General features: G+C 41.2%; 1 protein-coding gene across 2 annotated transcripts in view; it reads left to right on the forward strand.

The window, feature by feature from the left end:
• Positions 1–7,521: 7,521 nt before the first annotated feature.
• The window catches only part of pmepa1 (prostate transmembrane protein, androgen induced 1), a 21,472-nt gene continuing 16,513 nt past the window's right edge, over positions 7,522–12,480 (forward strand). For both annotated transcript variants that reach the window (XM_076267821.1, XM_076267822.1), the window contains exon 1: positions 7,522–7,903. In XM_076267821.1, coding sequence (XP_076123936.1) covers positions 7,798–7,903 — 106 coding nt within the window. In that variant the 5' untranslated portion in view covers positions 7,522–7,797. The remainder of the gene's footprint in view (positions 7,904–12,480) is intronic.

The following is a 12,480-nucleotide window of genomic DNA, read 5'->3' on the forward strand; positions in this document are numbered from 1 at the left end:
GAAAATTGAGATTTTTGGTGGAAATGATCAGGCAGTCTGCCGAGAGACCTGCTACAATGGGCATCATTGGACCATTAAACCACACAATGATCCAAAACATAAAGCCAAACAAGGCAAGAAATGGTTAACTGAGAACAATATCAATATTTTAGAGTGGCAGAACCAGTCCAGACCTTAATGCGTCAAAAAAAGTGAGCACAAGGCCAGAGTGATGGCAAATCGTTCCTGACTGAAAACCCGGATTGCAGTTAAAAAGGTGTGGTCTAGAATCATTGTGGAGACATGGAGAGGCTTGGTAGATATTAAAGGGTATGAATAATTTTGGACATGCCATTTTTCATAAAAATGTTTAAAAAAAAGATGAAAATGCTTCTTTTTTAATTCCATGTTTCTCCCACATTGTCTTACAAACTTTAGGCATGTGACAGTGTCATTTTCTGTCAGAACAATCAGATAAAGAGAAAAACAGCATTAAATCAATATTTGCCAGGGGTATGAATAATTTTGTTCTTAACTGTATATCATAAAATATATATATACACTGTAAAAAATAACATTACATCTTACTGCAGTAACACAAGTATACTTTACTTACTATAGGCTGACCTAGTGTCCTTACTAGAGTAACATTAGTAATGTGCCGAACTTGCATCAATGGGGTCTAAAACTTGAGATACACGAGTAAGCTTCACAACTCAGACCTGAGTAAACTGGACCCACGCAGTGCACACGCGCACAGTCAGCAGAGGGAGCATTCTGGATTCCACAGCCAACGGTCGGCAGTGTTACGGTGTGGCTGACTTTTGGGATGGGAGTGTAACGCAGCTTCACCAGTGGCTCTGTCCGGTAAGTTAACAGTATGTATTAATGTGTCAAATGTTTACAGTATAGGTTGAACTAACAGTATTTGTGCAAAACTGTACATTCGGTTTCATTAACAGCTGGGGTAATGTTAAGTTCAACTTGCTAAGTGGCCGATATATGCGCTAGCTGCTAACAGTTTGCAGCTAACTGATAGCAGCTATGCGAGTTAACATTGCCTCAGACCATGCAGAGCAGAAAACAAATATTCTAGGTATTCAAGCCCTTTGATATTTTTTGTTATCGAAGTTATGAGGAAGTGGTGGCGCCTGGGGTCTAGAACTAGGCTGTATAAATTTGCCAATAGCAGTTGTCTTCATGAGCTCTTAATGAAGTTTAGTTCTAACTTGCTAGCATGCTAAGTTGATTCAAAACGTGTAAAGATTAAACTGTGTATGGTTTACGTCGATGTTCCTACTGTATTGATAAAACAATTAGGATAATTGGACTCATAACCTTACTGACCGAGAAAGCCATGGTCTTTTATCTAAAATCTTTCGTTGTGATTTAGCAAGAGGACTAAAGCGTATGGTACGCTCCCGCGTCTGCGTCCCGCGCACGCGGCACTGGTGACCGCGCGTCAAAGTGACGCGTAGACTGCGCATGTGTGAAACGGAACTGCTGTAAACACTCCCCTCCAGTAGGTGGACCACATAGAAGAACAACACTTAAACCTACAAACAAACCTAGACAGAAGAAGACTTGTTTGGTTACCATAACGACGATGGAACAGAGAGAGCGCCTGTCCTCAGCTTGCCTGGCTTTGAGTTACGTGAGACACCACGACATGGAGTCAACTTCGACCGATTAAAGCCACAATTATCCACAGATACATTCTTTAACATTATATTTAACGGTCACTTTATGTTGTTGAACCCAAAGTATTTCAAGACACCACATTTTAGATGAGTTGGGCACGTAATTATCTGCTGGCCGTTCTGTACGTCACCTGATTGTCGAAACAGGGTGGCTGCATATGGCTCATTGTGGCTACTGGCTATTATATTGGCTTGCTTTGGTCATGAGCCCTGGATCATGTAGCACTGAATGAGATGGCAAACAATAAAATAAAACTAATCATAGACTGTAGAAATGCGCTACACAGCACTAAAAACCGAATCGTTTATTTATAGTTTGACTACGGATATTTCACGTCATGTTCAAATAAAAAGTGACAGCCCTACTCCCTGCATAGAGAGCTGACATCCGATTAAATGCATCTTTTAAAAATGAGCGTAGCCTAGCACCTATTACTGAACAATGCTGAAATCAAATCGCGAAACCCAGAGCTATATAAAGGTATCTATCTACAACGCTCAGGCGAAACCCAGTAACACTTGCTGATCGAGATGCATTCTCGCCTGTTCCGTATATAATGCGTTATCAATAGTGATTATAATAATAAAGGGAATGTAGCCTACCTCTCCCAGGTGCAATCATTATCACCTAGCTCCTGAACAATGCTGAACTCAAATCTCGAAACTCGCCTGTCAACACCGGATATGCATTATCATAATAATAATTGAAGGAATAACCTAGGCTACCTCTCGCTCTAAATACACCCATTATCACAGTGAGACATTATACATTATGAACACAGTTACTTCAAAACTTTTATTGACACGTCATATTTACAGGTTTTTGGTTCATACTTTTTGGTATGAGGCAGGTGTGAAGACTCAATACAAATTTAACTGAGGACATATGTACGCACAACTCGTTCTTACCATGCTGTGTTTAGAAAAATGTCCCAATTATTGCTGCCCTCGCAGCACCCAGTCACTTAGCTATAGGCTTGTAGCCTAAGTAGCCTAATAAGCAAGTAGGCTAAGCTAGTCTCTCAGCTATACCAACAGGTGTGCTGTGTGTGTTCTGGTGGATGATAAATGGAGCGATGCGATGGGCCAGCTTATCAAACTTCCCAGCAGACAGGCGAACGTACTCGTGGTGCTTTTTCCTTCATCAGCTCTTCCTTCGTTGAGTGCTCGCACATCCCACGTTATTCTTTTCTTCATGCGTTTCAGGCTTCTTTGGTGGTTGTGTCCTACTTTCAGGCTCGACGTACCGCCCCCAGTTGGTGGGGCAGAGTATCACAGTTAAGCCGTAGTGCGCAGGCGCTAACCTTAACGATTTAAAGTGCATTCAGGACAGCAGAATTTGGAGTATGCTTCACGTCCACAGCAAAAATGACGCACGTCTTGGACACGCGCAAATGTGACGCACGACCATGCCAGAGCCTTTAGGTTGCAGTGCGTGGAATTTAAACGAATGTGCCGTTATTGAGGTGCAAAATGGCATCATATAATTCCAACGTATGATTGACATTTTAAATTCTATTGTGATAAATGTACTAGGCCTGAAGCAATAGAGAAAATTCAGTTGCCAAATCATAATATTTTTAGCTTAACAGTATTAATTAGGTCTCTGGAGAAATAATTTAAATGAACATTTAATGTGATAAACTTAATCAGCTGTTTTAGTTAAACATGGCCAATAGATGCATATTGATAATAATTTTGCCCTCTTTTTCTTTTTGCAGTTGGAAAACTGAAAATGCAGAGCAATGAACTGGACATGTAAGTTGTGCTTGTTTGGATGTGAAGTCAGAGGTCAGTTGCTCAAACACTACAGATTGAAACATGGAGGTTACACCAGAATACGACCGAAAAAAACTGCAGAGGGTGGTGAAAACTGGCCAACGCATCACCGGTTCCTCACTCCCCTCCATCAAGGCCATCCAGGGCAAGTGATGCTTGCGTAAGGCGCGCAGCATCATCAAAGACTGTTCTCACCTCAACCACAGACTGTTCACCCCACTCCCCTCTGGGAGGCGTTACAGGTCTCTCTGCACCCGAACCAGCAGGTTCAGAGGAAGCTTCTTCCCTGCGGCTGTCACCCTACTGAACTCTAGCTCTGCATCCCGGTGACAACCAACCAACTAAGCCCCCGCCCGATGCCTCCTTGCCTGTGCCTGTTGAGGTGTCCACCATGACCATGGAAACCTTGACGGGGGACACCCACCCCCGCGGACAATTGCACTACTCTATCCCACCCATAGTGTTCTATTTATTTACAAATGTACATACTGTAATTACACTTATACATGGCATTTTCTACTGCTCTTCATACTATTCATCCTGCACATACACATATTTTTACTACTGTTATAATGTTACTGTTTCTGCACTACAGTACTGTTACCACACTGCACATAGCTGTATACTGTACATATATGTCTATATGGTTCATACCGAATATCCATATTTATTCTGCTAATACACTGCACATATTTATACCTAATTTATATTACTCTAAACCACCTTCTGTAAACAGGGTGTCCGCGCGGTAGTAAAAGGTAGTAAAAGGTAGTAAATAGAATCTACCAAAATTAAGGCCCTTGAAAGGTAGTAAAAGGTAATAAATGCAATTTGACTAGGTAGTAAATTTTTCATCACCACCTCAATATATGAGTTTAAATTTGTTGCTTAATATTTGTGTCTACATGTTTTAACTTCATCTTGCCTAATTAAAAAATATATAAGTGCTAACAGGACCTGAGTGAGTCGGAGTCGATAGCAATGACGTAGAAGTAAACTGTGTAGCGTTCCGTGGTTGACAGCCAACAAACAACATTTTCGCCTTTTTGCTTCAGTTGATATTACAGGGATACAAACAACACGCTTTTCGGTGTCTCCTTCACGTTGCTTTGGGCGACTTATATGAATCGTGCAGATCCGAAGAGTTTTTTAGGGGCCAGCGATGCAGGGATGCTTTTCGGCGACTCTCGCGTTTTTCACGTCATCTAGGCCCTACCGCAGGCTACCAGAGCTGCGTTTATCATATGGGCCTGCTGGTCTGGTGTCCGGTGCTTCTGTCACTCATCTAATAATATTTTGTTCATGTAGCAAAGGAGCGGTAGATGTAGGCCTAGGCTAGCCTATCACTCTGATAGCAGCTAAAAAATATATAGGCTACACTCACTCCGTTAGGAGGCAACTCTCTCAGTTTACACTAGGCTACTTCAGCTGGAAGTTTTAACAACTGTGGACTTGACTAGTGTAAGCTTTCGTTCAGCTGACGGTAGCGCTGCCATCTGACTGTGATCATCCAGAACCGTGCTATAAAATTCCACCTATCCCATCAGTAACAAAGTTCGAACTAGTCACTGACATAGTAACCGACAACATTTTTTAACGTAACCTAGACCTAGTATCTAATGTTACGGAATTGCAAGAAAACGAGTGAAAACAATTCCTTACTTTTAACCACGCAAGTGCGCGTGTCATTTATTAAAACGGTAGAAAACTGAATCAAAGACGGAACTGTCCATCAACAAAAACAGCATGCAGTTTAAAAGTCCCGTTATTTAAAGTCCCAGACATTTAAAGGGACAGCGGTCACTCAAGACAGACCTACACCACAACTGAGTGATGAACGTGAAATTCTTTGAATAGCCTACAAAACACTGCATTTAGATGACAACTGCGTGAAGAACCACGCAAATCTAGTTAATGGCGAATTAAGTTTATGGCATTCACATTTAAATCATTCAATAGCCTATGAAAACTTGATCAGTTAAATTGTTCTCATAAAAGGAACAGCAAATTATACAAAATATTCCAAATAGGCTAGTTTTATTGCAGTGACAGAAAACTGCAACATATGAGTTTAAAACCATGTTAAATTTGAAAGCATCTAGCTAGTGACAGGAGGTTTTAGGGGGGGAAAGAAACTCTGTAACCTACTTGATTCCACAGTCAATGTTCAGTATTTGGCCTATAATTTAGCCTATAATATTGGCATTTGAATCCATGAAAACTAACCAAAATCTATCATTTCCTATCGACAACAGACCAGTAACGCATCGAATCGCATTGCTACACATTTTGAAGTATTGAAAATAATCAAATCATTGGCTTAAAGAATCTATATTTTATCAAATTGTGATTAAACTTGATTTACACTCCTAAATGGCATCCTTACCTACCTACCTAACTGTTGTTTTGGGAAGTATTTATCATGCAAGCATCGTGCATCCATGCTGAGTAATGCAATGAAATCATAGTTTTCAATTTTGCATTAAAGCAGTCCACTGATGTGCATGTTTTCACGGACTGCTTTGTGTCAAATGTGCAACAACAATACCATACCAATAATAATGGCTTTATATATCCATATAAATAGATTTCTGGGCCTATCCTTAGACTAGAGTTGTTTCGGTGGTGTTTGTTGTTCATTTTTCACCACACATGTTTGGTGTTTTAGCGTCATTTGTGCCAAGGTTATCATTCACCTTATTAGGGCTAAGGGCTGGTTAGGATAACTCAAGGGCTAGGGTTAAGGTAAGGACAACTGAAACTGAACTCCTCGACACTACAAAAAAACATTGTCATTGACAATGACCATACTTAATGATCGATCACAATTAGAAATTATTAGTGTACCTAATATTTATGATTTATACCTTATAGCAAGTAGTAAGTGGTACCCCCCCCCCCCCCCCCCCAAAAAAAGGGCTGCTGCTTGATGTCGTGTTGGTAGTAAAAAATATTGTGGAGGTAGTAAAAAAGGTAGTAAAAAGTAGTAAATTCAACTCTATGATTCCTGCATATACCCTGGTAAACCAACTGTATACTACTGTTTACACCGCATATTTCTTATCCTGTCTATGCACCACCTGTCTTTGTATATCACATTGCATTTTTCTGCTTTTTTTGCACTTCTAGTTAGAAGCAAACTGCATTTTGTTGTCTTTGTACTTGTACTCTGCAAAATGACAATAAAGTTATCTAATCTAATAGTGCCAACTATTTGTGTAGGCTACATTCTGCAAGTAAACTTTACTATCCAACATAAAGTACCCTTTACAACTCAAAGTAAGGGTAACTCATTTAACAGTAGACAATACAACTTTGTTTTTAAGTAAGCTTTACTCAAGGGCATGAAGTAAACTTTACTAGTTGGAAGTAAGTAACCAGAACTTTAAAGTCTTAAGTAAGGATAACTTCTTCTAAGTAAGCATTACTTGTAGACATCAAGTAAACATAACTTGGAAGAGAAAAGTTTTGTTTACTTAACTTATTTAAGGCAACGAGTTTCCACCCTTTTTTCAAGTAACCATTACTTATTATTTTTTACAGTGTAGGTGATATATAAACTATAATAGTTAAAGGTTCCGCTATAAATAAGTATAGCCGTAGGACATTAGCCTATAATGGAGACATCCACCAAAACGGTAGCCAAGGCTAATTGGATCGATTCTGATTCTGACGAGTCTTTTTTTTTTTTTTTTTTTTTGTAGTGTCTGCTAGTTCAGTCAGTGTAGCCTACCTTACAGAGTTCAATCTAAGGTAAATTGTCTCTCACACAGAGAGAGAGAGACATTTTTTTACATTTAACAATAAAGTTACATTGTCGCCTTTGTACCCTGAGGATTATGGTATGGCATCAGTCTTGAGGTGAAATACATTTAGAACATTTTACCGGCAGTATTCACAAGACGCTTACACCGGCGACAGGTTTTTCGGGGTTGTGTTATGTCTATGGATTGACCAAACACATTGCTGGAAATCCAAGTCTGGCACTGACGTAATCCTGTCTGCTCGGAAGCCCCTCCCGCAGACTATCGCAGCCGACTTGGACTTGACTGAGGTAACCCAGTCGCAGTAACCCAACGGCCAGACAGACAGAATATAGCACAATCTGCCTGCATAGAAACAACGCCGTACTCGAGTACCGAGGGCCAACAGCGGCCCGGGGTTGGTTAGAAAAGTCAAACTAAACACACGGTATTTCTCGGACGTTCGGTGTGTTGGGAAAAGAACCAACCTCGACGGCGACTTCTATCCATGTTTCATTGAAAGGGTTTTACGTTACTTTGCGTTAACTATTTTAGTTGTTTAACGTTACTTCCTAACGGCAGATTCTTAGATTTAAATGTTTAACTCTATGGGTCTTATCAACGATACAACGGGCATCCACACGAATGTGTCCTGTTCCTGTAACTGCAAACACACTACTTCTTTTCAGAGTACGGAGATCAGTAAGTAGACTTTTTGTGCTTTTCTTTTGTGATTCTAATGTTCATGTTGCTAGCGTAATTTTAAAACGTTAATGATGTTCCTTTGGCGAGCTAACTCAGCTAAGTTTGCTATCCTAGCATTAGATACACTCGGTGCTTTTAGGTCACTGACTCCAGTCTTGTTAGCGATAGCTGCGTTCAAGGCTGTCTGTCTGTCTCAGTTTTGTTTTTGTTTGCATAGCAAGTAGCATACATGTTTCTCTTTCAATGTCTGTCTATCCATCGGACTTCCTTACTTCAGCTTACAGTTTACAAACTAACTTCTAAGTGGAATTTTCAACACGAGTTTTATTTTGCAAACAGCCTGTCCCCCCCCTCAAATTGTCAGAATAACACGTTCTTTTGGGGACGTGTTTTGTGATGGTTATCACAAAGTCAATAGGGAAACAGACGTTTGGTCTAGCCTTGCCTCTCAAATGTTTGGTCTTAAATTAGACCTGCTTTCTTTTTACTTCAACGTTAATTTACACAGGTGTAGGACAACTTGTGACCCAGGTAATATGTTTCCTTAGTTGAATTAGGGGAGGAGCTACAGTTTATTGACAATCGTGCACAAATTAAAGGATATGTTGATGACTTTGTTGTAAAGTCGAATATATATTGGATTCATAAACCACTTCAAACATAAAAGCACCATGGGGACAAAGTTTCCTTTACTTTATTAAACATCAGCTGCATCCTTAATAGAGTAGCATGCGACTGACTCTAAATCTTCTGTGTGTAGAGAAATAGTCTTTAGACGGCTTAAGTTACAGGCCTGATTTATGAGCTGGCATTGTGTGAGGGCTTTTCCTTTGACAGTCACAGTTGAGTCATGTTGTGTCTGGCCATGGAAAGATAAAGGGGGATTTTAAAAATTATATATTTTTGCAGTCTACTATAACACTGATGAGACTCCTCCTTTAAAAAAGAGAAAGAAAAACTTGTTCTCTCATGAACACACTCACCAAAAAAGAAATCCTTAGAAAACACACTCACCCAAAAAGAAATCCGTAGAGAACATTCTCACAAACAAAAACTCCTTTATATCAACAAAGGCATTGGCCAAGAACATCTGAATTTTATCCTGACACGCTGTTTTGTTTGCTGTCTTTTTCCTGCATCTCAAACTTGCTCATGCTGTGTTGATGTTATGGTTATGATGTTGCTGGTTGATGTTTTGTCTGGTTGTCTCTCTTGTCTCTCTACCCCCGTGTTTCTCTCACTTACCCTATGTTGTGGGGCCAGTGCTTGGCCAATGTTCTGTAAGGGTAGGGGAATATATATTCCCTAATCTAATGGATTGTACCATACTGTGTGTGATGGGGACTATGATGTGATGCTGATCAGTGTATTGTGAGTGGTTTACATTCTCCCACACCACTGATGCCCCTACAGATTTGTTCTGAGGATATAGGTAATGTGAGCTACTAATAATCTAATAATGTAGTGTTCCATTTATGTTGTGTCCGTCATTCATAAAAACATGCATTGCGGCACATAGTGTGTGTGTGTGTGTGTGTGTGTGTGTGTGTGTGTGTGTGTGTGTGTGTGTGTGTGTGTGTGTGTGTGTGTGTGGTGTGTGAGAGAGAGTCAGTGAGTATGACTGGGTAGGTGGGATTGGCGTTAGAAGTAGTCATAGTGGGACATTTAGTCACTGTTTTTATGTTGACACATGGATGAGACTGGCGCTTTGCCTTTCCGAGGAACCATGATCTCATCGGAGCCACTCAGCATGCTGTCATTTCAGTTGCTCAGACACTACGCAGGTAGCGCTGACTGCGGAACGCAGGATCCCTCATGGGCACGTCTGGGCTGAGAGTAAAGGGAGCATAACTCAAGGCAGAGTGAGTGGTACCATAAACTGAAAAGGGATTTCAAAGCATGGTTGAAAACTGTTTCTAAATTGAATCGAGACCACGTTCTGGAACGCTAGGTACTTTAGTATTTAGCATACCATGGCGAAACAAATGTTCATTATCAAGTAGGCCTCCAGCATAGCTGTTTTTTTCTCAATAGACTATACAGTCTATGTTTTTTTCCCCTATTGTATCCCTGCACAGAAAGAAACATTGACATAAAAAATTTATCCATTTTAGTTATCATTTGGGTGAATTTCATGTGTGAGAGAGGTTGTGCATGTGTGTGCAAAAAGGAGAGAATGTTTATGAGATTATGCGTGTGTGAATATCTGCAACATCTGACTTTGAGACATCACCAGACTGACCAGACACACACTCAGACAAACACACACATTACCATAGTCCCACAGGGACGTGGTAGACATACACACACACACACACACACACACACACACACACACACACACACACACACACACACCCTTAGGGACTGGCTGGGAACACCCTCATGGATGAAAGACAAAGACATCATGCATCTGCCTTATTCACTAATAAGCAGTTAGCGCTGGTAGACTCATACACACAAAACCAGTGTCTTTGCATGCAAATGTCAGGGATGTACACTTTAGCAATAACAAACAAAAGACACTATAGAGAACATACTAAAGGAGGGGGGTGTGTGTGTGTTTGTGGTACTATACAAAGTTGTCCTGAAACTGCCGTTGGCATAACACCTACACCAGAACATAAATGTTAAATTGAAGTAGCTGGAACAATAAGTGAACCATGGAACACAGATTGTATCACTGTAGAACTCAATGTTACAATGTAACGTTGTAATCAAAGATTCTAGAACAGAGCTCTGTTCTAGAATCTTTGGTTGTAATAGTTACAAACATTCTTATATGGGCTCTGGTGGAACTCTGTAGCAGAGGGTTGTTTTGGTTGAGGGATGTTGTCTTCCTGATGGCTGACTTTTCCCATGGTGAGAGTCGTCCCCCAGATAGTGAAGCGGCAGCTGCCTTCAGTTTATGTCAGCTGATCAGCCTCCGTCTGTTTCCTTTTACGCCACACACCATAGAGGACTGATTCACCCGTCCAGACAGACCCTGTTCCCCCTCACCACACACACACACACACACACACACACACAGTGCTTCTCCTACCCCCACCAGACAGTCAGTGACAGCCAGAGTGACTGATGGTGAGCTTGTGAATATGCATGGTAGTGGGTATGGGTGTGATGGGTATGTGTTTTAAATGGCAGATGGGGGAGGTTGTGGTGGTGGACATCATGTGTGCCAACTGGCTGGGTTTGGAGGGGCATTCCCATGCCACTGCTACCTCCCTACACACACACACACTCACACACACACACACACACACACACACACACACACACACACATACCCTTCTATTCCCACCCTGTACTCTCAGGGTATGTAACTCCACCATCACTGTTCTTTTTCAAAGACCACAAATGCCTTACATACAAAAAACGTATGTACATAGGCAAACATACATGAACTCACACACACACACACACACGCACACACAAACACCCATAAACACCCATGCTTTTTTAAAATACAGTCATCCTATAATGATTATAGATAGTGTGCATGCGCACAGACTGTCTAGGAATATTAACTATTCTGATAAACCTACAGTGCACACATATACAGATGTTCAATATACACATACAGTAGGCCCACATGCAAAAGGCATACATAGACATGCACTGACTTGTGGACACACACAGACACGCATAGTGGCTTAACTTGATTTACTCTAATATGTATGTCTAGATGCAGACATGCACAATGAATGGGAGAGATTGTCTTAACATTATGCAGATGAATGTTAAAGGGCACTTTGCATATGAAACGGAGTTGGCCGTGCATCTGCATGGCACAGAAGGCAGGTTACGCTGGGGTCATGGTGGGCTTGTCTCCTGGCAACCCCTCCCTTGGGTGAAGGTCGCAGTTGAAAGGTCAGGGGTCATGCTTTTAGATGAGGGGCTCATTGTCATAAAGGCAGGGTGTGTGTGTGTGTGTGTGTGTGTGTGAGAAGGGGGTGGGACAAAAGATCTGGCTAAAACTAATACTTTCTCTCTCACACACAGAGAGAGAGAGAGAGAGAGGCCAGACGTAATAAAAGTTGAAACCCAGGATGTGTGTGTCAGACTGGAAGAGTGCTGACTCATGGCTGGACAGTGTGCTGCCGGCATTAGGAGTTTACACACACACACACACACAGACCAAAATGATTCAGGTTAGTGTATCAGGAGCGTACCTAGGAAGTTAAACCTGCATGCTCTCACACAGGCTCACACTCTCACAGACTAACATCATTTGGGTTAGTCAGTCTATCAGGAGCCTATTTGGAAAGTTGAACATACACGCTAACTAAAGAGAAAATCATGCTAGTTTATTTGATACTTTGGAACCTGAATTTCCGGTGAAGGTTTTTGGGGGCTTTTTGGTAAGGGTTTCAAAAGTCTCTGTCCCCGTAAGGTTTTTCGCAGGATTAATGGAGTAGGTTAAGGAGCTGCAGTCGTGTAGGGTTAGTAGAGATTTGTGTCAGACAGTAGCCCAAATCTGCTCCCGAGCTAAGGCTTTGGACTGACAGGGATTTGATCATCAAAGAGTACAGGCCAGATTTTTCCATTGCCATTTATTCATTTAAGGTCCTTCT

The sequence above is a fragment of the Alosa pseudoharengus genome, unplaced genomic scaffold, assembly GCF_046254945.1.
Source record: "Alosa pseudoharengus isolate Yale_2024_CS ecotype anadromous, Long Island Sound unplaced genomic scaffold, YU_APseudo_1.1 YU_APseudo_1.1_scf_5, whole genome shotgun sequence".
NCBI lineage: Eukaryota > Metazoa > Chordata > Actinopteri > Clupeiformes > Clupeidae > Alosa > Alosa pseudoharengus.